General features: G+C 38.1%; 1 protein-coding gene across 1 annotated transcript in view; it reads left to right on the top strand.

Moving 5' to 3' along the window:
• sema4ga (sema domain, immunoglobulin domain (Ig), transmembrane domain (TM) and short cytoplasmic domain, (semaphorin) 4Ga) overlaps nucleotides 1-22,491 on the top strand; it is a 40,768-nt gene extending 18,277 nt beyond the window's left edge. Inside the window, exons 4-15 of the mRNA XM_073873075.1 lie at nucleotides 29-91; nucleotides 182-288; nucleotides 374-459; nucleotides 545-658; nucleotides 955-1,109; nucleotides 4,636-4,811; nucleotides 8,868-9,015; nucleotides 10,761-10,983; nucleotides 11,429-11,549; nucleotides 16,655-16,804; nucleotides 17,027-17,088; nucleotides 17,369-22,491. Of these exons, the coding sequence (XP_073729176.1) occupies nucleotides 29-91; nucleotides 182-288; nucleotides 374-459; nucleotides 545-658; nucleotides 955-1,109; nucleotides 4,636-4,811; nucleotides 8,868-9,015; nucleotides 10,761-10,983; nucleotides 11,429-11,549; nucleotides 16,655-16,804; nucleotides 17,027-17,088; nucleotides 17,369-18,279 (2,316 nt within the window). The 3' untranslated portion in view covers nucleotides 18,280-22,491. The remainder of the gene's footprint in view (nucleotides 1-28; nucleotides 92-181; nucleotides 289-373; nucleotides 460-544; nucleotides 659-954; nucleotides 1,110-4,635; nucleotides 4,812-8,867; nucleotides 9,016-10,760; nucleotides 10,984-11,428; nucleotides 11,550-16,654; nucleotides 16,805-17,026; nucleotides 17,089-17,368) is intronic.
• Nucleotides 22,492-26,599: the final 4,108 nt, after the last annotated feature.

Raw genomic sequence — 26,599 nt, 5'->3', positions numbered from 1 at the left:
TTAAGCAAACAATTTTAAACTTGTACAGATTGACTGGGAGGCATCAGATGATCAGAAGCAACAATGCTTAAACAAAGGGAAAGACAACAAGGTTGGTTACGTCTATATATATAATACAGTATATTTTATTACAACAATGTTTTTTATTCAGTCACTGACCTCGTCTTTCTTAATCTTACAGACTGAGTGCTACAACCACATACGATTCCTGCAGAGGTTTAACAACACACACTTGTACACTTGTGGTACACATGCTTTCAGCCCTCTGTGTGCACACATCGATGTAAGTAACTTTCATTAACACTCACTTTGATTTATAAACCTTCAGATGATAGGCAGTTGAAATGATTTTTGTGTTTTGTCAGGATGTAAGGGAGTTTAAGATATCATCGGCCTTCGAAGAAGGGCGAGAGAAATGCCCATATGACCCCACTAAAGGCTATACTGGCCTGCTGATTGGTATGTTGTCCAGGAATTAATATTGTTAGGAATTTTAGTAATATGGAAACTTTATGATTTATATTTTGGACCTTGTTTCTGCTAGATCAACAGATGTACACAGCATCTCAGTATGAGTTCAGGAGTTTTCCAGATATTCGACGCAACTCTCCGAATCCCACACTGAAAACAGAGGAGGCTCCCACTCAATGGCTACAGGGTCGGTCCACTGCAGTACTTTTTATTTGTGAAAATATTTTTTCCAAACCATCAACATTACTGTAATGACCGGATGAATGATGTCAAATGTTTGGTTGTTTCAGTTCATAGCAGAGCCATAGCTACAATAAACATTAAGGGGGGCATTTTCTCCCCCAATAATCAGTAACGACCAAATTGCCCCCCCAATATTTGATGCTTTTATTACACACACATATTTATAACATTAAACTAAATGTATCGTGGAGAACTCTGTTATGTAACAGTTTATGTTGCGTGTCTTTGTCTTTTGTGCAGAGGCTGATTTTGTGGGCTCAGCGCTGGTGAAAGAGAGTTTAAGTAGCTCAGTTGGAGACGATGATAAGATCTACTTCTTCTTCACAGAGAAAAGCCAAGAGCTTAGTCCATACTTCAGTCACAGCAGAGTAGCAAGGGTTGCTCGTGTCTGCAAGGTACAAGGCTGCAATCTTCAAACACCCAACCTATTCTTCTTCATGCATCTTAAAGAAACTTTATTTATTTACAAACATAACAATTTTGTCATCATGTCATTTGACATGTCACCGTCTCAAATGTGCATGCTGTTTTTTCTATTGAAGACAAAAGGAGAATTTTTACATAAGCTCTTTTCAATACAAAAATGGATATGAGTGAATAGCGACTATATAGAATATAGTGTAGCATACACTGTCACTTCCCACACAAATGCACAATTGTTATGGTGTTTTATGGCCTTTATTAAGCTGTAATGATAACTATTGCATGAAATGACATAGGAGCATACTGCCCTACAAAGCCAAAGAGCAGTAAATACGCATTTGGTCAAAATTGAGTTAAGGATTGAAATTGGCTTTGTGAGATCTGTTGTCTCAGAGAAACGTGTGTGCCAAAATTGCCGTAACATGTTTGACTGGCTGGTGTAGGGCATTTTTCCCTGTTTCAGTGTTTGCGTAGTTACTGCACTTAGCCTTTGTAGGGCTGCATACATTACAGAGCGTAAATAATAAACAAATTATATTTTTTGGATAAAATATTAGTAATTAGATACTCATTTAGATTAAGTATTCATAATTATTTTGAAATAGAAGTGGTTCAGAATCAATACTCCATTTTTTTGTATAATAAAATGCAAAATTAACTAAACAAACAACATTTAATTAAATTAATTAGATTCTAGGCATTTTATTGGTTAAAGAAACTAATATTACAGTAGATGTTTGTACAGTAAATCGAACTGTGCCCAAAAGACACGTACGATATTACACTAAGAGGTATCATCGGAAGTATATTTGGGTTCAGCTGACGTTGTTGTACTGTATAATTAAACGTTATTGCACAGAAATCAGCAGTAGTTTTTCAGTTTAATTTTCTTTATGCAGATGTAAGTTGATTCAGGCTGGCGCTGGTGAACTGTGAGAAACAGGCTGTGTGGACTGAGGGCAAAATTCATGGTTTCTCTGTGGCAGTCCACACAGTGGGGTAACTTTAACAAGCAGATTACTCTTCATTATACACTTCCCAATGACAGTAAATGCTGCTGAAACACACATGCTGATATTGAGCTGCACCAAAGTACCATAGCCCTGTCGGAAGGAAGACTCGGTTAAAGCTTCCACATAATAGTCCCTTCAGTTTATAATAGTTTTTTTTTTCAGAAATCTTTTTAATAAAATATTTAAATATCCAAATTAATATGAAGTGCATGATCAGATCAGTGCAAAATTATTTAGGTTTTATATAACCACACATCTGTGATTAAATATTAACATTTGAGATGATGATCATACTGTACACTGGTAGAAAAATGATCAAAATTATGTTCTCCAGCTGTGCCTGGGGCACTACCCTTTAAAAAGTACAGTATGTACCATTAGATGAAGATATGTGTACATATGGTACCTGTCACGATCCTGTCAGCTTTTATGTATTTTTGTGTCTTGTTTATTGTTATAGGATCTTGGCATTGCTACCTCTCCGTTATGATGTCTTATGGGGTATTGACCTCGGTTGTGTGTACTGTGTTCCCCAGTTTTTAGTCGAGTCCCGCCCCCCTTGTTATCTAATTAATGATTCATTATTAGTTACTCCTCTTACCTTGATTAGTTTCCCTATTTAATGTCCTGATGTTTTCAGTCTAGCTTGTGCTCGTTCATTGTCTTCAGTAGTTTGGTTATGTTTGTCCTGTTAAGTTTTGTCTTGTTTGCTCCCTTGAGGGCTTTTCTGTTATTTATTAAAACTCATTTTTGTTAAGAGCTGCCTGCGTTTGGGTTCTGTCTTTGAAAATCATGACAGTACCCCTACCTTTAAGATACTTATCATACCTCTGAGGTACTAATATAAATTCTTTAGGTGCAAAGTTGTACTTTTTGAAACTGTACAGCCCCAATGACAGCTGGGATACATATTTTGACCAAGTACGTCACAAAAGGCAGTTTCCTCTTTTAGACGTTGAAGATGATTACAGTAAGTGTTAGTAAAAATGAAACTAAGAATTGCTGCGAAAACCAAGTGGGGTGTAAGTTTTCCTCTGTTAAGATTTATTCTCCTCTTGGGAGGCTGCATGGAAATTTACTTTATTCCCCTGACATGATGGGAGATTCCCGTACATATAAAAAAACTCCCATCTAGTTCAGCCCATTTCCGATTCCCATAGTGTCACATAATGTCAGTATTGTTGGAGCCATGCCAAGAGCTTATTTGTGACCCTGGACCACAAGTTATTTGTAGCAAAAGCCAAAAGTACACATATATGGGTCAAAATTAAAGATTTTTTCTTTATGCCAAAACTCATTAGGACATTAAGTAAAAATCGTGTTCTCTGAAGATATTTTTACATGTCTTACCATAAATTATCAAAACTTTTATTTTTGTGAGTGGATACAGTACGAAGGACTTAATTTGGACAAAATTAAAGGCCACCTAGTTTTTGGCCTTTTTTACAAGATGTAATATAAGTCTCAGGTGTGCCCAGAATGTGTCTGTGAAGTTTCAGTTTAAAATACCCCACAGATCATTTGTTATAGCATGTCCAAAATGCCAGCGCTGTTTCATTGTCTGTACCTTTAAATGCAAATGAACTGCAGCTCCTCACTTCCTTACAAGTAGACAGTAAGTGCTTTCAGTTCAAATAGATCTGATTAATATAGTCTGAGACAATAGTATTGTGGACAGAGTACAACTCACTGAGGGTGGAATTATGGTAATGCAGGCCTGTTAGTGGGTGGGGCCACATCAATGTGACCTCATATTGATAAGAGAATCAAAACGGCTTGTCTAATAAGACTGCTTTGGTTTTATGAGGATTAAAAAATAAGGAGCGGGTGGACTTTTTTATCGTAGGGTGGTTGTGTTCACACACTGCCAACACACATTTTGTCCAAACACCGTATAAAAGTGGATTTTGCATAATAGGTGCCCTTTAGTAATAGGAGGCAATTTTTTGCACCCTCAGATTCCAGATTTTATTCAGTGTATAAATCTCAATTTCAAAAAAATGAAATTTGTCTTGAGTTTTTTAATTGTGTTTAATATAATGTTTATATTAGAGAAACAAAATATTGAGCTTTTAAGCAGAATCATGTTTCTATGGTTTGTGAATCATTGTTCTTAGTACCAAACTTTCTCCAAAAGTAGCCAATAAATAATAACAGAATAGAATAATAAATGGTGAGATTACTACATTCCAAAAAATATATTGGGTTGGTTTAACCCATTGTTGGGTAAATATTGGATGGAACAAACTGTTGGGTTACAAATAAACCTATGTGTATGCTAGTTTGTTGTTACCCAACCATGGGTTGAAACAACCAATAGTTTTAGAGTGTATTTGAGAACAGATTTTAGTTATTGGACTATTTTTAGTTATTCTGTTTAAAGAATAAAGAAAATTTTAATTGTATAGGCCTACAGAATAGAAATGTAAATATGCAGATGGCTGCAAAAAGGTGCTTTTTCCTAAAATGCCCTTTTATCTTGTAGAGAGACAGAGGAGGTCTTCTAACCCTACAGAAAAAATGGACATCCTTCTTGAAGGCACGGCTGGTTTGTTCTTTACCTGACTATGATTTTCACTTCAATGTGCTGAGGAGTGTGTTTCTATTGGAAGGCTCCAGCCCTCAGGAATCCGTTCTCTACGGCATCTTCGGCTCAGAATGGTAAGGACCAACGTAATCCATTATTAACGTTCAATTAGGTTATATCCCCTTTTGATGTTTTATTTGCATATTTCATCACTTATTATTTGAGCAGTAAGGTTCTTTCACCATAAGATGTAGTTCACTGCATTTAAACTAACATTACAGTAGTAGCTTGGTATAGCAGTTATAGTTTTTCCTTTATCGTAAATAAACCACAGATATTGACCAATCAATAATTTTTTTTAGATTATTGGTTGGAACTGGAATTGTACCCCAGCTAGATATTATACATGATTTGCGTTGTTGAACTGTTGATGAATGAATTGGCCAGATGCTTGAAACAGAAGCAAACCATCAGTCTCGATTATATCCTAGGAGTTTGGAATATTAAACCGTTTCAACGGCATGCATTCAAATTTTGACTCCCTGCAAATACATAATAATAGATTCTGCCAGTGAGCATCATATCATTCAGCTTTGACTGTTGGGATTGTTGAAATGGATTTGCTGTGTGATCTGTTTATTAGTAAGTTCATCTGTTTGCATGGACACATTCCTTGCCTTGGCTTGCTTTGGCTGCTTGTTTCTATTGAGGCAACAGCATTTAGAGTCCACCTGTATCATCAGAATGAAAATCGCTGACACGTCCCCTTGTTACCTGGGGCTCAATGCATGTTTTATTCATAAGCAAGTTACGTTTTTCCAGGAGACCAAAGAATATGTGCCTTACTTGCTCTGGCATTTGAGCCAGGCTTTGTTTCATTATTGATAAAAGTGTCAAAATATTCACAGATTTTATTCTTTTAAGTTTGAATTGTCACAGACTGACAGTTTGCAGTTTTTTTCTAGCGCTTTTAATACCACTACATCCATAAACATTCATGGACGTGTCTCTGGTTAAAATGCATCATACCCTTTACCCTTCGGGATCAAATAACGGATTTCCACATTGTAGTTAATGTCAAAAATGTCCTTCTGCACATTGTTGTTTTGAAGCGTGTGCACATTTCTTTCTTCGTCAGCATGACAGGCTTTCGTGGTAATTTATTTGTTTACTGTTACACATTTCTATAGAGCAGTTTGTAGCACATAGGTCACACACGCCTTGATTACGTCTAGTCGCTGTTTTGACAGATATAGTCGTCCTGACGCCCTGCTGAGAACATGGGTGGTTCTGAAGAGCTGCCAGCGATCCGTGGGCTGTGGCTGCCTGAGGTGCAAACCACAAGCATATGTATTATTATTGTTATAGATAAATGACAAAACAGGGAAGACCATGTGTCAAAAAAAATGTGGAGGTAGTTGAGAGAGTGAAACAGGAAGAGATGATTAAAATAAGCGTGTCATCTAGATTCTGATGACATGTTCGTGTTAACCTTTACCAGAGGACGGCTGTGATGTCAGTGTGTCATGAGCTTGGGTGTAAAGTTTACATTAGTGTGGGTGTTTGTTTTCCTGGGCATTAGGCACGTCTGAATCAGGCACAGAGTCTTCAATATAAGATCATACCTTCTAAAAGGGCAACTTCACCCAAAAATCTACTCAGCCTGCCCACGTGAAAAATACTTATTTTATAGTTGAACTTTAGTATTCACTATAGTAAACTGTAGTAAAATTCCTGGATATACAAAAGTCTTTTAAACCTTACACTGGTCAGTGTACTATACATTTAAGGGATAGTTCACCCAAAAATGAAAATAATGTCATAATGTTGTTCCAAACTTGTAAGACCTCCGTTTATCTTCAGAACACAGTTTAAGATGTTTTATATTTAGTCCGAGAGCTTGCTGACCCTTCATTGAAAATCTATGTACAGTATACTGTCCATGTCCAGAAAGGTAATAAAAAGATCATCAAAGTAGTTCATGTGACATCAGTGGGTCAGTTAGAATGTGTTAAAGCATCAAAAATACATTTTGGTCCAAAAATAAAAAAAATTAGGACTTTATTCAGCATTGTCTTCTCTTCCTCGTCTGTTGTGAAGCGCATGCGCAAGACTAAAGTCACGTGACTGCAGTGATGCGGATGACGTGTTATCCCCTGACATGTTTGCAAAGTTGTTGTTTTTTTCAAACTTACAGCATGCGTCTCCTTTAGACTGTAAATGAAGCCTGGGCGCACAAAATAAATAAAATAAAATAAACAGCTGGGGCGCACCAGATAACACGTCAGTCACGTCTTACATCAGGGAAGAGAAGGCAATGCTGAATGGGGTTGTAATTTTTGTTGTTTTTGGACCAAAATGTATTTTCAATGCTTCAACACATTCTAACTGACCCACTGATGTCACATGGACTACTTTGATGATTTTTTTATTACCTTTCTGGACATGGACAGTATACCGTACGTGGATTTTCAATGAAGGGTCAACAAGCTCTCGGACTAAATCTAAAACATCTTAAACTGTGTTACAAAGATAAACGGAGGTCTTACGAGCTTGGAACGAAATGAGGGTGAGTCATTAATGACATTATTTTCATTTTTGAGTGAAATATCCCTTTAAATTCACTATTATAAAGACAATATTATTCTTAGTATTAAGAATACTATAACAAAGTGTACACATTAACAAAGTAATTACAGTAATAAATATTACAGTGTGCTACAAGTTTACTACAGTAAATAGTAAAATATACTACTTTTTCATGTGGGCCATGTTGTTTAAAACTTTAAAGATTTTCTTTCTTTCTTTTTATTATTAAAATAATTTCTTGCCGTTTTTCCAAACTCTTTTGCATATTACAAAATTGAAAAGTAACTGCTGTCAATCTCTATGGGGCTGTTTACACCTGATATTAAGATGCATTTTAGTCAATCGGATCACAAGTGGACGACGCTAAATCCAGGTGTAATCGGGTGGTAAACCATTTTGAGCTCGTCCACTTTCGACTACTTACAATCACATTCAGAGGTAGTCGAAAACGCATTCCACCGGATTAAATTGCTAGGTGTGGACAGGTGTAAACCAAGCCTAAAGATGGTTGAGGATGCATGGTTTTATCAGACGCATGCGTGTTACACGCCTGAACTTCCGGTTTGTATTTATTTATTGGTCTGGCGAGTGGCTAAACTGATCTCTCAAACAAATACCTTGTCGAAAATGAAATGTTTTGGTTTGCTAAAGACAAGGGGAGACGACGAGTATGGATCACAACGGTATGGAGAGGTTTGGCAGCCAGCCAAGACTTCAAGGACCTGTACAGTAGCTAACATTGTATTAAATCATTTTACACAGTAATGTTAGCTCATTGTAACCATTAATATGCGTTAGAAATGATATATGAATGAAGATAATTTACTTATCAGAAATATACTACTGTAAAATGACTCTATTATTTTTATGTGGAAGTCTACCGTAAGTTGCGTTTAGTCCACAAAAGCCTACTGTAGCTGTATGTGCTTTTAAGATTTGCTTACTAAGATTTATTTTAATATTTACTGTACAGCCTATGTTATTGTTTACTTTAAATGTACAGAGAACACTATTGTGTTACACTGAAAAAACAGAAAAGTAATTTTTTCAACAACACGGGGTGAATAGATTTTAACAGACACTTATATTTGTGTCCTTTCCACCTTTTTAAATTCTGTTAATTAGTGCCTCCTCTCACAAGGTAGTACTCGTCCCTCGCAAAGCTTTGTCTGTGTTTCCTGTCTTTACCCACTCCTTGTCATCCTTCACCTCCGTAACATACGTTTCAATAAATTTGTAATCTATTTTTCCATGTTGCCATAGTTACACAGTGGGCTTACGGGGGTTTTATGCCGGCATGCCAAGACCTTGACAAACAAAGCGTGCAGCACAGACTAAAAAGGCTCTTTGGCTAATAAACCCAAGCGTATCCACTGGAAACTGAATCAGCTATAGAGTGCTCACACCTGGTCTGATTCACTATTGTCCTGAATGCACCTTCTATTCACAAATTTCCTTTGTGCTCTCTTGAAATATATCCTCAAGAAATGGCTGAATGTGGGTGTTCACTGGGCTGAATGTTACCTGACGTCATGTTGGATTGGATTTCAAGCTTTGTGCTGATGCTTTGAAAGGCGACTAACCAGTACGGTTTCTTTCAGGAAAAATGTCAAAGCCTCTGCTATCTGCCAGTACTCCATGTCGGACATCCAGTGGGCCTTTGATGGGCCTTACATGGAGAGCAAGGAGGACTCGAGCTCTAAATGGACCCAGTACACGGGGAAGGTGCCGGAACCACGACCTGGCTCGGTAAGGACCTCGGTATTAAAGGATTACTGATCGCACTAATCGGTTCATGTTTCACAGAAATGACTATCCTCATCTCAATGCAACTTTACCTGCTCTCAGACTCCAATGGTAAAGCACTTGTCAGCAGTTTGAGGGCGGGGTTTTTAAACTTTTCTAATCGCTGTATGCTGTGCACATCTCGCATCAGAGAACACAGTCAGGTACAGACGACGTTGACCTGGTTTCCTTCAGAAATCTGATGCTGATGAGCAATTTCATAGAGTGCACCCAAAGAAAGGGTTTATTTCATCAAAGCCTATTGCCACGGAGATTAGAAGCGGGCAGAAAATTTCAAATCAGCTGCATTTCCAAAGCTTGGGTCTATGTATTAGTGAGGGTTGAGAATGCGGCTTTAACAAAGTTTTGAAGTTTCTAGAAATTAAAGGAAATTGGTTTTTGTTCCTCTAGCTTTGCGTTAACATTCCAAAGGTTGTGGGTACTTATGCAAATGTGTATCTTGGGGTGCTTTTACACCTGCCTTATTTAGTTCGGTTGAATCATACCAGACTTCGATTGCTCACTGGGTGCAGTTCGTTTGGGCAGGTGAGAATGTAGCGATCGAACTCTGGTGCGCACCAAAAACAGACCAAACAAGCGGACCGAGACCTCTTTGAAGAGGTGGTCTCGGTACGCTTTCAAACGAACTCTGTAGTGATTCGTTTGTGATGAGAACACGATCCGAGATCGAAGCTGCCGTAGTCAGCTGCGCTGTGCATTTGGGGATGAGGAAGTGTTTGTTGACAGTTTCTATTAGCAATATTAGCACAATGTCACATCGAGGACATACCTGGAGTTGCGAGGAGGTGCAGGCGGAGCCTTAGAAATTTGATGGCTTTGCAGTGCATTAAAACATTGTTTTCAAGCATCATTCTGGAAACGAACATTTTGTCTAGAGTGCTGTATACAAACTATGTATAACAGGGATGGGCAACTTCGGTCCTGGAGGGCCGGTGTCCTGCAGAGTTTAGCTCCAACCATAATTAAACACACCTGAAGCAGCCAATTAAGGACTTACGAGGCATACTAGAAACTTTCAGGCAGGTGTGCTGAGGGAAGTTGGAGCTAGACTCTGCGGGACACCGGCCATCCAGGACCGAAGTTGCCCATCCCTGATGTATAACAACCACAAACATAATTACAGCGCGCAGTCGTCTGTCCACGGTGTCTGCTGTATTTTCCTCCTTTTTGTTTACTTCCGGGGTTCCGTTGAAATTTGCGCACGTTGATTCTGTCCAAACGAGAAGCAGTTTAGGAAATACGTTCAATGGCATGTGGCCAATGAGTGATGTGGATCTTATCACATGTCCGAATTTTGGTTTGTTTCAACTGGTACGGATCAGAGCAATCAGTGTGGTGTGAAAAGTACCCAAAACTACTAAAAAGCTACAAGGCATCATTTTTTGCTTTTGGTCCGGACCAAATTAACCGAACTACAGATGTAAAAACACCCTTGAATGCACTGTAATTCACTTTGGATAGAAATATACACTTGTATTTAAAGCAATACTCCAGCCAAATATACAAAATTACCTCATAATTTGCTCACCCTCAAGTAATCCAAGATACATATGTCCGTCATATTTCAGATAAGCACATTTGGAGTTATTTTTGTAAATGTCCTTGCTTTTCCAAGCTTTTTATGGTAAAAAACAGGGATCAGAGAACAACATTTATGTTGTTTGCTTATGCTTTACATTGTTCTTTAGTGCATCACAGATCAACTTAGAGCAAAAGGCATCAACTCATCCACCAACCTCCCAGATGATGTCCTTCACTTTGTACGTCGCCATCCACTCATGTACAGGCAGATCCTTCCACAAGGACAGCGCCCCCTGCTGTTTAGGAGGAACGTGGATTACACTAAAATTGCCGTACACAGAGTGACTGGTCTAGATGCTCAAATATATGACATGCTCTTTATTGGGACAGGTATGTTACAGGGACTTTCCAATAGCACTTGTTAGGTTTAAAATTCAGGATGTTAAAAAATTTGACTAAAATCTGCTAAAAATGCTCAGATTCACTAGTGTATACATTAGGGATGCACCCATACAAAATGTCTGTGTCAATACTGATATTCGATTACTGATATAGATACCAATAGTTTTGCGTTTTACTCTTTGTTTCAAATTATCATGTCACGAAATCATAAAGTGCAGTTCATTGTGACCTAATTGAAAATAATTACACAGCATGAATTCTGATTCATTTTCTGCCCTAATCATGGGCTGTTTTTAAACAATTAGCTGTGTAATAAATAAATTGCTTTATATTTTATATGCAGATATATTGGTGCATCCCTAGCACACATGCATATAATGAATGCAGGTTTTGTGTACCTTTATGCATGTGATGTATTTGTAATGACATCCAGATGAAGGTTGGCTCCAGCGAGCTGTGAAGGTCAATGATCAACTACACATTATTGAGGAACTACAGTTGTTTGAAGAACCACAGCCAGTGGAGAGTATAGTCATCTCAGAGAAACAGATGAGAATTTGTTGAATTCGGTAAATGGGCCTCATTTTACCGATCTAAGCGCATTGTCTAAAGCGCACGGTCTAAACGGGCATGTTCGATTCCACTTTTGCTAATTTAACGACGGGAAAAATGGTTTATGCACCAAGCGCACGGCCTGAAAGGTTGTTCCTATTCCCCTAATGAGCAATGGGAGTGTTTTGGGTGTAGCGTGCAATAAACCAATGAGAGTCTCGGCTCTCATCCTCTTTAAAAGCCAGTTTGCCTGGCGCCATGCCTAATCCCTATTTAGAAAGCGGAATTTGTAAACTGAAAAACTAATCGGAGGAAGAAGACCACCAGTTTAAGAATAATTTTAAAAAATTGTGTTGTTTTCATTTTTATTAAAATCGTTATTTTTTTGGATTAAAACCTTTCATCATATAATAAATCTGTGGGGTAGCATTTTTTAAAAAAACAGTTAAAAATAGATGCATTTGTTTAAAGCAAAGCATTTATTTGCTTACCAGGCTACAGGTGATGCAGCTCTTTACACCTTCTAACGTCTCATAATCGATCCTAATTTATGCCCAAGAGACTCAATAATAATCTTTTACATTTTAATCCTTTGATTTTTCATATTTCAAAACGTTTATGTGCTGTTGCGCATCCATGTGATAAGCAAATTAACGCGTGTTGTCGTCCCGTTTATAGGCGCATATTACTAATTTTTTTTCTCCTAGGGGGTTTTTTACCCCGGGGAGGTAGCCTGCTTGGGCTTAACTTAGCTTCTTCTTCTAGACGTTACATTAGTAATACGCTCGCTCATAATGTCGAGTCATAGCCGCAGCAAATTTGACTGCTTATGCTATTGTGTATTATGTTGTGCTATCTGTCGTTTTTCTGTGCTTTTACTGCTTCTATTAATGTAAAGCTGCTTTGAAACAATTGAGTATTGTGAAAAGCGCTATATAAATAAAATTGAATTGAATTGAATAATGCGCTCATTAGATGGGTGATTCTCACGAAAACTTGGTTTGAAAAATGTCAAGCATGAAAATGTAAAAATTGCTTAAATTTACTTTTTTCCCCACCAGACATTAGAAACAAAGTCTGGAGTATATGGGAACATTAATTTAAAAAAAGTGTACTTATCATTTAACACTTTTTGTAACATAATTTCAAAAGTAAGTCCTAAAAAATCTCATTACCGCAACAGTCAGAAAACATCAACACTGTTAGGAAAGCTAATATAATTTCACATTTTAAAAAATGGATTATTTATAGTCATGCACAGTAAATTGAAATTCTGAAATAATATTTATTTTAAATTTAACGGTTTTTTTATTTTGTTTTATTTAGCTCATATACCGCAACACCTTCCATAATTTGCAACTTTTTTTTTATATTTTGAAGAAACATGACACATTTTCAAAATGGCATGACAAACCCGAAAGAACATAATTTGGAGATTCTGCACATGTATTTAAATTAAAAGTATTATGCTTCTATTAATGAAATTAACATTTAATAAGTATCTGTTGCGGTAATGATACATAGGTTTCGGAAATGAGGTTAATTATTTCGGTAATGAGAATACATATACTAGCCTGAGATTTTGTTAAAAACAAATTATAAAGTAGAAAAAACTGAACGCATCATGCGTTCAAATTCATTGTGTAGACTTTGAAAAAATATTATAGAAAAAACATGAGAACAGGAAGGCCTATATTAATATCCCTTTGTGTCATATTTAAGTCCCCATTATGCATTTAACATACTGAAATAAGATGGTCTTGATGACATATGCTGCCTACAAATGCGAGCTCTGAAGGCTGCAACCATCGGATTGAGAAATGGCCAGCTAATGTCAGCTGGATATCACAAAACATTTGTGTAAATAAGATGAAAAATATTTCCTTGCTGGATATGATTTGGTCTTCTGACCTTTTATCATTCTGTATCTGTTTCCATTAATGCGCAAGAGAGAGAGAGGCTGTGTCCGAAAGCTTAACAGCTGACTTGTTGACTCGCTGCCTTATGAGACAATGACAATGAGAAATGCTTTAGGACAGACTTCATAGGCAGCAAAATTGTATTTAGGTTAAAATGTAAGCAGCCCTCTCTATGTTCCGGGATGTCGCAAATCTGCTTGTGGTGCGGAGGTCTGATGGACCCACCCAATTCACACAAGCTCTGTGTGCTCTGCTTGGGGCTTCTCCACCCAAAGGCAGCAATTGTTGGCTTAGGGTGTCCCTTATTGTGAGGATCTCCCGATGAAGGTGCTCATGACCCGGCTCAACATCGCCCTTGGATGTTTCTTACTGCAGTGTCCCACTGCCGGCAAAGACCCGCAGGTGGTCGTCCTCCCCTCTCTACCCACTTTAGTTTGTCGCCGAGAGCCTGTGTCCTGAACCGGGAGCTGCCATGTCTGTTTCCTTTGGGTTTCCAGCGGAGGAAGATGTCTCTGACAGCATTGGACGGAGACTGGGACCAGGCTCCACGTGGTGCATCAGCCACACAGCCCTCCTTCTACAAGGAACTGGTGCACATTCTCTTCAAAGCCATGCAGGACTTGGAGTTTGAGTGGAGCACCCCACAAGATCCCCAGAGAAGCAATCTTGACTTTTGTTTTCTTCACTCGGGCCGCCGAGGAAAATCACCAAATCACCATTCGGAGGAAAGTCACCAAAGCGTGGGCTACCCCTCCCCCCATTTTTTTCTTAGGTAGGGTACTTGTGTATTCCCCCCATCAAGGACGCTGTGGCTGCTCACCTCTGCCCCTTGTCCTTGGATGGTGTGGCACAGCTTTGAGGGTAGTGAAGCCTTATGACAGCACACCTGTCCGAAAAAGCATACCCGCGCCTGGGAGAGGCTCTGTCTGCATTGCACACTATGGCGATAAGGGCCACGAAGACCACTCATGGTGCTCATGCACAGTCACGCGTGTTTCTCTATCCGGCCTGTGTGGGGACACGGTGGGCACAATCACGGAGCATTTCTCGGAAGCGGTGAAAAGCTCTAAGGCTATGAGCCACTTCCTACCTCACCACCCTGTGTCTCATGGACCAGAACCGGTGGTGCATCGCAAGAGTCCCTGGCACAAATCCTCCAGTATATGATGCAAGAAACCGGGTCCTGGGGGACTGCCGTCCGGAACGAAGCCGGGTTCCTGACGAGAGTGCTGTGAAGGACAGAACGCTGAGCGGCGGAAAAGAATGAGAGTCTCGTTGGATGTCCCACTGGCTGTTGCGGGCGACGCAGGGACTTTATGTTGAAATGTTTGTGTGTTAAATGTAATAAAGATTGTTATTTTGTCAAAAACAGAGCATTTTTCTCTTCAGTTGGTTTTGTGTTGCTCACCCCAGGGCCCATCCTCACATAAGCGTCTACAACACGCCCCCCCCCACTCTCGAACACAACCCACATGCTGCGAAGACAGCAGAGGCGAAAAGGGTTAATGCACAGTCCTAATGAATTGTGATCCAACTTTGTGGATCTTGTGAAGCAACTGCTGTTGCAGCGCCTAGACGCGAGGCGTGCCATTGCTAGGTTGTCTTTGATACCTGAAAGTGGAAAGAAAGCATTACATTAAATTAGCATGTCTCACAACATTGGAAGAAAAAAAATTATGTACACATCTTAATATATTATAGACTTGTTGCGTTGTGTTGTGTGTGTGTCACGTACATTTCCTAACACTGTAGTGTGTTTTTTGCTAAATACACCTGCTAGTAATATCTCCAAACCTAACCTCTCTCTCTCCTTCCTTCTGTGCTCCTCGAGCTATTCTGGGTTGTTGTAAAGTTTCTCCCTGAACTTTGTCAACCTGGCCTTTGCTTAAGCTTTTTTCTCACTTGCTGATTTTCTACAATGAAGCATCCTAAAGCACAATCTCAACAGTTATTACATTTTAAATTTGTATTAAATTCATAAGAGATATTTAAAAGTAATAAACAATATGCTTAAATTCTCATTTCCGAAACAGAAGTTCTCTTTACCGCAACTGCTATTAAATAATTGTGGTATATGAGAATGGTGTTGCGGAGGATGAGGTACCCCAGTATGTTTTGCTAAAAATAGAGAAGCCATGAAGGCTTTGCTCATTTTTTATTCAGTGCATATAATTAGACTTTAATAAAGAACATTTTCATAAAAAAATTGTAAATCAAAAATTTTTCGAAATGTAGAAAACTACCTGTTTCGGTAATGATAATCAAAATGTTGTGTAAGCATTCTGACAAGAGAATATTTCAAATTTAACTGGAAAGATAAAAAGAGATGATCTTACCTGGTAGCCATCTTGAAGTAACTGGTCCATGTGCTTGGTCACTCAAAATCAAACTTTATTAAAACTCTGTATGTGTGCTTAAACTGTTCTCAAAAAGTGTTGCGGAGGATGAGAACATCAGGCATGGACACAACATTTTCCTAATTTTTCTTCATTATTATTATACATCAATATTCAGTAAATTATTTTTCTGTCATCTAAAGTAGTCTAGCAAAACATCGATTTATTTTTTTTCTAAATATTTTTGTGTTAATTTGTTTAAATTACAACATAACACATGTTCAAACATAGCCGGACGCATTGCGGTAATGAGAATTTAAGAAGAAAATTAGATAAAATTGACAAATTGTAAATTCTTATGTTAAAATCACACATTGTGCAAGGTAGAACACAGTATTGTGTTAATTCTGATGCTTTTTAATATTACTATATTACACATTTTTTAGCTAAAATCATTAGTGCCGTGGTGTTTCAATGGTTTCGTGAGAATCACCCAGATAACAAAAACAATATTGCAAATTTAGTTGTCTCAAAATAGCAAGGCACCTGAACACAGCTCGTTTTCAGACTTGAACGCCCATGGGTGCAAAATTGGGCGCAACTGCATTTGCTATTTAAACAACGTGGCGCTAAACGTGAAAATTATCATTGCGCCGGGTTAAAACTAGCAAAAAAACACTTGCGTTGAGTGTATGTGTCATTCCGGGTGTATGATAGAACCCAATGTCTCTAAATGCATCACTGCGAGGCTTCCAACACCTTCCATACAAATGTGCAGTATTTTAGTGTGACACATCTATTTTATATAATCTAAATCTTACTTCCCACTTGAATCTTTTGTTGCCAGATGAGTGTGTATGTCGGTTCACCCACCTCAGTGGTGCAGCTGCCTTTGTCCACATGCAAAAGATATTCCTCTTGCTTCGAATGCGTCATGGCCCGTGATCCCTTCTGTGCTTGGGACGGACTGGAGTGTGTGAAGATTACATTGCACAACACCAGGTAGACATGTATGGTCTTGAATACAGTGTGCATCTGTTGTACGGTTTTGATCAACATCTCAATGTCAGTACTCTTTAAACCAGTAGTTAAGCACGTAGCTTGATTTTGTCAAGATTTACATCAACTTGGAACTTAAATGTGAATGTATAAAGCAGAGACTTTTGCAGTAGGCCACCTGTTGAACTATAATATCTAATATTAATATCTTTTCTCTATTTGTAGAGCCAATCTGACGCAAGACATTCTGAATGGAAATAAGGGCTGTGATGAATCTACAGCAGATGGTACGACCACATTTGTTGTTAGTCAGTGACTTGTTTTAATCTGTGTAGTCAAATGCAATTGCTTAACTGTGTACTGAGTCATAGCTAATGCTACATGTTCACCATGTGGGATGAGATAAGTAGCTAAGGGTTGCTAATGTAAAGGTTGCAAGTTAGTCCCGAATTAGAAGATAATTCACGAGGAAATCATTAATAAGTTTGTAAAGTGTTTTTCTCTGTTGACAGCATTGCTTCTTTTTATTGTAAATGTAATATTTATATATTTATTTATTTTTTATAGATCAAGTGTTATACCGGTCTCGGTCCGTGATGGTGGGCGATGATGTGCTGCTTCAGTGCGAGCTCAGCTCCAACCTGGCAACCCCTGAGTGGACGTTGAATGAAAACAAATTGCAGGGTTACGGGCTGGACTCCGGCTATCGCATTGGCACCGACGGTCTTCTGGTCATCGAGGCACGTCCCAACCAGGGCGGTAACTACTGCTGCTTCGCCCTGGAGAACGGCCTTCATGTTCCTGTAGTCATCTACACCCTGACTGTTCGTTCGGGGCTGCCACCACCTCCACCCGTAAAGCCAACGCAGTCGCACGTGACCACAGCGATCCTCTGGAAGACATCCCAGAGCGACTCCGTGGAGGACTTCAATCCCACCCCACTATCTCCTCGCTTCGAGTTCCTGTCTCTGAAAAACATGGAGGCCATGTATCTTTCCCTCATCATCATTTTAGGAGGATTGTGTCTGGTTCTAACAGTCGTCCTTCTTTACGTAGGATTCTGTTTGCAAGGGCGTAAAGGTAAATACTCTCTACGGGCGGCCGCTCGTGCTGAAAAGAAGAGAGGTGCCCACATGGAGCTCAAGACCATTTCTAGCCACTGCAATGGCAAAGCGGACACTCACGATGGTCTTCTGCAGATCGTTCCTGGAGAAGCTCCAACATCGCCCAATAAAGATCTCCCTCCTGCTCCACCTCTCCCGCCACCTTCTTCAGAGTCAGAGTTTGTAAACGGACTGTCCGCCACCCTGCCCAACGTCCTACGCAAGATGAATGGCAACAGTTACGTGTTACTCAGGCAGACCGATGGAGACACAACGTCTCCTCTTTATTACTCCTTCACGGAGGAACTCAACAAGATCCTGGAGAAGAGGAAGCACACGCAGCTATGCAGTAAACCTGATGAGAGCTCAGTATGAACATTGAGGGCGCAGGTTTGAGTTTCCTGAAAGTCATGCTTCACCCAAACTGGATGCTAATGATCGGACACGGCTCCTTTTATTGGACGATAAACAAAGCGTTGCTATTCCTTTAAAAGGAACGCTCACTTCTCCGTTTACATTTCAAATGTTGAGCTTTTGACATTTACTGAGAAGGAGTATCCACTGGTCACAAAGTAGCAAAGGCTGCAACACATACAATGGACGTTCTACCTCAGCAGAACCGATTTCAGCATACTTATGTTAGTATTTGGGTTGGGGGCGAGGGAATAGAGCGAATTATTCACTTATAAACTACTTTGGAGAACATACAGTAGTAAGGAACTAGGCAGTGTAAATCAGGCGTCACACCTGTACAAAAAAAGCCACTTTAAAAGTGCCGTGGTGCGCTGAATGTCTTACGTAGGACATATTTTAGTATTTATATCTTAACTCACCATATCAGTTTTGGCCTCTAATAACAAATTAACGGATAAAACAGATAGGGATAATGAGAAATGCACTTGATGGTATTAATAGTGTGATGAAATTGGGGTCTGGGTGGGGAACTGGGACGATTTAGACAGTATTACCACTGGGACGCACTTTATGTAGCATTTGTTTGTGTAAGGCGCTGCTGAAAATGCTGTGAAATGTGTGCAGATCTGTCCACTGTTGTGCATGCAGAAGAACTGACCACCACCAGGTTGTTTGTTGGACTCCATCGGAATTCCAGCATCATCACCTGCTGTGTTGTCACGGCAACCACGGAGGAGAGGTAAATCGGATGCTGACCTTCCGAGATGCTTTTGACACCACCGGTTATTACACCACCACTTTTTACAGACCTTACAGTGTTAACAGGAACTAATATTGGGAACTAGTAATGTCTCTAGTTCCCAACAGGAACTAGTAATGTCTCTTTTTGGGACATGATGAACTATGAGTATATAATGGGTTTAATTATGCCTTTATGTCCAGTGAGAATTCAATTGTGTAAATGGAACTGATCCAGCCCACACTTGCGTGCAAGAGGGCTTTGGCGAATCTCCCGCTGCTTAAAGAAAGCAAAGCACCTGGATCAAGCTGTTTAGATCAGAATATGCCGATTGCAGTGAAGCCGAATGGAGAACATTAAGGCCACATGTTCAGTACGGAGCTGAGATGAGCAATGCTGATAGTGTACTTGTTTTTCTTCTCTCTGTTCTTCACTTTTTGTCCTTTAATCTATGTGCTCATGATCTCTGTTTTTGTGTTGTTGAACGATCCTGTCATGTTTTTCGGGCATGGGCTACTCTCTTCACTTTTCTTCTTTTTTTCACTGTAAAATAAAGGACAATTCAGGAACGATATTATTCAGTGATAACATTTTCATTTTTGGGTAACTTGGAAAAATTCATTTTTTTAGTATGTGGGTTTCCTGGGATCAAACCCAAGACCTTTGCGTCGCTAACACCAATTGAGCTACACTACACACCACCTACTTGTTGTTTTCCTCATTTTTCCGAATCCTCCTTCCACTTTTTTGTTATTTCCGTTCGACAAATGGCTTTCATGTCTGTGCATACATCTCCATCCTATTGTCTAATAAGAGCCGAATGATTTGCATACAGATCTGACCTACGCTCTCCCAGAGGGTCACAGTCTGTGATGAGATGCTTGTCGCCATACAGCTCGTACGGTCTGTTCCTGCAATGTTTACATCCCCGTGAGTCTTATATTCCTGCGAGAGGGGCTCCGTGCAAATTCTTCTAACATGCCAGGACAGGTTTGTGGATGAGATAGATCTCAACTATGGGCCCCATTGAGAGCGATTTTACGGGATGCTAGAGAGAGACAGAGATGGAAAACGGGAAAATAAGATCAAAAGAGAGCCTGGAGAATGCATGGAAATAGTTTGCAAAATTGTCATTATGTCTTTTCTTATGTCTCATTTAAGGTAACTGCTCAGCAATATGTGACAGAATGACACTGTAGAGTACACTGTAAAAAGTAAAAGTTGGGTCAAATTACAAATCAAAAATTACTTCAATTGGTGACTTTAAGTGAAAAGTTTTAAGTTTAAAATAGGGCTGTCACAATGATTAAATAATCGTCTCATTGCGATTGTTTGACCTCATCGCAATGATTTCAGATCACCACAATGATTGCACATCTTTCTAAAGAACACAAGGGGGAGCTGCAGCGCCTGTATAAATGAGACCGTATCAGATTACTTTCAAATTTGTATTATGTGCTTTAATATTTACTGCCAGGAAAATCTTGCAAAATATTTAATTTAAATAATCACAATAATGTGTGAAAATTATTTCATAAACAAGCAAAAAAAGCATGAGAATTAAATGTCAAAGCAATAAAATAGTCAATTAATCTCCATAACCACCAAAGCCCTAAAACCAAGCCAATTAATCGTCATTATCGCCACAATTTATTAGACAAGTAACCGTCTGCAAAATTTCATAATCGTGACAGCCCTAGTTTAAAATGTTAAAATGTTTTAAAAATTTGTTTTCACCTTAAATTTTTCACTTTAAGTGAAAAAATTTAAGTTAAAAAACTTTTATAAAATTTTAAAATAAAATAAAAACATTACTGGTGTGCATTATGAGACAAATAGCACATATATATGTTAAGATATGTCACTTCAAGCTATTTTAAGTGAAACCGGCCTGTACACTATGTCATCAGGCATGGGTGAATTGTTATTGATTGAATGTTACATTGGTTTTGTACTTTTACTTAAAGGGATAGTACACCCAAACATGAAAATTCTGACATTTACTCACCCTTAAGTTGTTCCAAACCTGTATTCATTTATTTGTTCTGCTGAACACAATACTATATTTTAATAAATGTTTGTAACAAAGTACATCTGGGGCACCATTAACTTCCATAGTAGAAAAAAATACAGTGGAAGTCTATGGTGCCCCAGATCGGTTTGGTTACCCAGAAATGTATGAGTTTGGAACAACATGAGGGTGAGTAAGTGAAGACAGATTTTTCATTATCGGGTGTCCCTTTAAAGCCCCCCGATGTATAATTATTACAAGTTTTATGCCCTCTATAGTTCGTGATAAGAAGTTTCACTGTTGTTTGGTTGTGATGTAGGTTTTAATTTGGTCTCTTTAGTAATGCAAACTTTCTTCCAACATATAGATGTGTATAAAAAAACATGTTTCAGTGGAAATATTTATTTTACAGATATGTACAGTTTTGTGTATATTTATTTTCTTTTGTGTCAAACTTTTTTGTAATTCATAGTTGGATAATAGATCATGGCTAGACATTTACTGTAGCTAACATCATGCCAACTTGGATCTAAAAAATCTGTCATTTAATTAAAGAAATATTATTTCACCCTAATATGATTCATATGTGCACAAATGTCAAAATAACAGGACCCCAAGACTGTATATTACCTATTTCTCTGCTTGTGTACATTATAAACTGTAACAATGTCTGCAGTTTAAAGTCTCATTATCAAAGTTTGATTTCAATCGATGATTTTAATTTCAATCTTTGACATGGCCTTACTCAGTCAATATTTAAGATATCAATGTTATATTTTCACAGAAGTGTTCTTTATATTTAGGATGATTTTATCTAGAAAACAGTAAATCACTGGATCACAATTGTTAAATCTATCGCACTGCAGACCACATTTCAAGTCTCAGATCTATCAGTACAGAGTTGTATGGTTATGGGTAGGATTGTGTGGGCTGCCTCTTAAAGTGCATATAATAAAGCTGCTTAGACCTATTCCTGTCACCATGGCAAAAAAGTCCATCTAGAAATGTTATCAATTCACTTAATGTTTAATTCACTATTTGCTCTCTACAGTATGTGAGAAATATTCTCAACCATCTTGGCCTGTGCTTGTTCAAACAGTCAAAACCCAAGATATATACTCATTATCTCTCTCTCTCTATCCAAGGGCAAGATGTTATGTTTTCCTGTTTCATTAACACAGTAATACCACAGGGACGTGGGAATTGTGAATTCATTGCTACCCAATATACTCAACATGGGAACCTGTCTATTGGTTTGTTTACGCTTTACCAGGTTAATACTTTTAAAACAGTATTAATGTCTATGTTAAAGTTCTCTTTTTATTTGGCATTGTTTTTACATGAACTGCAGAGATCCAAATGTGTTTTCATGTACTTGTTTTGTAATAAACTCAACATGACTCATCTGTGCTGACGTGTAAAAGCTATAAAACAATAGATTATTTTACTACTGGATATGTCAGGTGGAACAGGTTCTGCTGTTGACGTATACAGGCTGGCAGAATAATTTGTTCTGTTATTGATTTCTAATCCGCCACGGGTAATGAATTGAAACAATAAAGTGCTCTGTCACGTACTGTATCAGCCTGTATTTTAATACACTGTAGAGTTTGGGTGGTGCATAAGGAAATCGGACACAAATCTTGTGTTTGTCTCCTCTAAAAGGGTTTGTGTTATTTTGGTAAAATGAGTTGCAGTACATAGTTAATAGTACTGATTTTACAAGACACTTCCAGCAAAAAGGTAAAACAATATCTCGTGATCATATGCATGCAAGAATGTTACGTTTGGGCCCGGAGCCAAAGAGGGTTGTATTGTAGGAGTACAGAATGATGTGATATGAATCTCTTAGATGTTAAAATCTACAACATCATAGTCAACGTATAGTCATTTGTAGGGTTATGCTGGTTATTATGCCAGTTATCACCCAGTGGAATGAGACAGGATAAGAGAAAGTGAGATAACAAGTGCTTGTATGCAAGAGTGTGCTGGAACCTGGAAAGTATTTCATTAAGACAACATTATACTGTTTTGTACTAAAGAGACACTGTAGTAGATTATGGTTACATTTTATACTGTTAGTCTTGTTAGGCATTGACCCTATAGTTGACCACATCATTTACAAACTGTAGCAGAAATCTTGTAAGTCTCTGTATCTGCATAAACAATGCCTGCATTTGTACCCAGTTACATTAATACTGTTCACATAAAATTTTGATATCCCATCCAGGAAATGTTTGTTTGCTCCTGTAATGGCACAATCGAAAGCGGTCCAAATACAGTTCCTTGTGGTGTGCCCTTTTGTACTTTACTTATTTGCTTGTTTATAATTGTGTCAGTTAAGTCATTTCCCAGTTTATGACTTACTGTTGTTTTTAAAGTCCACTGATCCGTGCTATAAGTTTTTCTTAAAAAGAAATTGTATTTGTTAACTTTGCTACATTCACCCCACTTACTAATATAAGTGCTAGAAATATCTCTTCAACTGTACATCAGCGATCACTGACTAATTTGTGAAAGGTTTGTTTGCTCCTGTGATGGCACAATCGAAAGCGGTCCAAATACAGTCCCTTGTGGTATGCCCATTTATACTTTACTTATTTGCCTGATTATAATTGTGTCAGTTAAGTCGTTTCCCAGTTTATGACTTACTGTTGGTATTAAAGTCCACTGATCAGTGCTTTAAGTTCCTCTAAAAGAAATTGTAATTGGTCGCTTCGCTTCATTCATCCCACCTACTAAGTGCTAAAAATATCTCTTCAACTGTACATCAGCGATCACAGACTAATTTGTGAAAGGTTTGTTTGCCCCTGTGATGGCACAATCGAAAGCGGTCCAAATACAGTTCCTTGTGGTGTGCCCTTTTGTACTTTACTTATTTGCTTGTTTATAATTGTGTCAGTTAAGTCATTTCCCAGTTTATGACTTATTGTTGTTGTTAAAGTCCACTGATCGGTGCTTTAAGTTCCTCTAAAAGAAATTGTATTTGGTCGCTTCGCTTCATTCACCCCACTTACTAATTTAAGTGCTAGAAATATCTCTTCAACTGTACATCAGCGATCACTGACTAATTTGTGAAAGGTTTGTTTGCCCCTGTGATGCCACAATCAAAAGTGGTCCAAATACAGTCCCTTGTGGTGTGCCCTTTTGTACTTTACTTATTTGCTTGTTTATAATTGTGTAAGTTAAGTCAGTTAAGTCATCTCCCAGTTTATGACGTATTGTTGTTTTTAAAGTCCACTGATCCATGCTTTAAGTTCCTCTAAAAGAAATTGCATTTGGTCGCTTCGCTTCATTCACCCCACTTACTAATTTAAGTGCTAGAAATATCTCTTCAACTGTACATCAGCGATCACTGACTAATTTGTGAAAGGTTTTAGCTGTGCAGTGAAAAGCATCCAGGTTTTCTTGCTGAGGCAGGCAACACAGACTCTTCATTCACCCCACCTACTAAGTGCTAGAAATATCCGTTCAACTGTACATCAGCGATCACTGACTCATTTGTGAAAGGTTTTAGCTGTGCAGTGAAAAACATCCAGGTTTCCTTGCTGAGGCAGGCAACACAGACTCTAAGGGAAGCCAGCATACTTTCAGCATACTTGTTGCCAAGCAACCAAGAGATGCTTTCAGATGTGTACCTCACATGTACTGCTGTGAGCTGTGGGTGGAGAACTGCATGAGGGGAAAACTTTTACAAGCTCTCCTCGAAAAAGGACAAAAGGTATTGTCTATTGTATAAGGTTTCCTTAACAATAGGCAGTCTTCTTGACATGGTGTATTTGCATATCTCAAAAACTTGTTCTTCTGTATACAGTGAATAAATAGACAATAGCAAATGATGGACAACAATATATTTACCTTTACAATTAGATAAAGATTGCATGAGAAGAACTAATCACCCACGTCCTGACAGTTTGACACAGCGTGTTGACACTTCTTGATCAAATATATTGTTTGTTTTCACAGGCAACACCCTAAACCTGAGGAACAAGAACAGACACAGAAATGTATAATTTTATACACAGGGTGTAATTTTTTATTGACATTTGGCAGTATCTCTTTTCACAAAGTGTCAGAGAAAGCGTTAAATAAGAATATTTTATTATTCTGTGAAGATAATTTCACATGCATTTAATAATCATAAAGGAATCGTAAGATGCTCTAGACTAGAGTATGTTTGCTTTTTCAGATCTCCCAAAATCATTCAATCTTTTTGATGATTGCATTGCGCCATCTAGTGTTCTTCTGTGGAAGATACAAGTAGGCCTACTGCAGAGCAGCATCAGTCATATCTTTGTGGAGATACTATAAAATAAATATATGCGTTTTAGATTTGACAATATGACAGTAGCAGACAAAATGTGTGTATATTAAATAGTTTATAATAGTGCTTACCTCTTTCTTCAGGGGAGGGGAGGAGTGAAATCCCACTATTATCCCACTATTATTCTTTGATTGAAATTTAATGTTTACACAGGTGGCAGACACTTTTATCCAAAGACTTTCAAGCTATCTATTTTGACAGTAACTGTGTGAGATTTTAATCCAGGACCTTTGCAGCGCTAATGCAATGCTCTACCACATGGGTCTTCAACAGGGGGTCCGTGGTGGTATTATTGAGGGGCCTCCAAATATTGTTTTAATTAATTATTATTTTGAATGAAATAGGCATCCAACAAAAATGCATTAAAAGTCTAATAATAGAAATAAAAAAAAATTTGATTGAATTGATGGTTCCCATATAAAATAATATAAAACTTGATTAAAATGGGGAACCTTCATTTTAAAATAGTCAGTAAATTTAAAATGTAATGTATGTAAAGTAAGTATTTGTACAAAAATAATGGTTTTAATATCTTTGTAATGTAACTGTAATAAAAAAGTATGTACATCCATAATTTGATTTGATACATGTACTGGGGGTCCCTGCTCCTCCTCTCTATTTATGAAGGGGTCCTTGGCCTAAAAAAGGTTGAAGACCTCTGCTCTACCAACTGAGGTACAGGAACACATTGTTTTGCAAATAAATTTAAAATTGTGCTTATATTTCTGTTGAAAACCATAAAGCAAAAATTCTGCTAACTATAGGTTATATTTTATATTCTGTACAATATATACTGTACATAAAGTATATGCTTACAGTATATTTAATAATCAGTGATAAGTCATGGGGAAACACATAGCACAGAAATGTCTTGTTTGCTACAGTAAGCTGACCCTACTGGTTCCTTGTGTACTCATTCCTAAAGTAGCTGCTATAATAATTTTGTACAATTATTATGTAAGACATTATTTATCCAGAGCAATGTGTTGCAACACATCCTTGAACTTTGAGATTTTTTGTTTGTGACAAAGATGTTGTAGCACCCCAGGGCTGATGCAGTTGTCATTTTTATGAAGTCGTTAAAAGTTACATCTTTAAATTTGTTTTATTTTCCAGAGAGAGAGAGAGAGAGAGATGCAGCAATTGAATCCTAAGAAATTCTGGCTCAGACATCTTAAGTATTTCCTTGACAATGTAAGTATTTACA

Source organism: Misgurnus anguillicaudatus, chromosome 11 (genome assembly GCF_027580225.2).
Source record: "Misgurnus anguillicaudatus chromosome 11, ASM2758022v2, whole genome shotgun sequence".
Classification (NCBI taxonomy): Eukaryota; Metazoa; Chordata; class Actinopteri; order Cypriniformes; family Cobitidae; genus Misgurnus; species Misgurnus anguillicaudatus.
The sequence above is the reverse complement of the archived record's forward strand: the minus strand, read 5'-3'. Positions and strand labels throughout refer to the sequence as shown.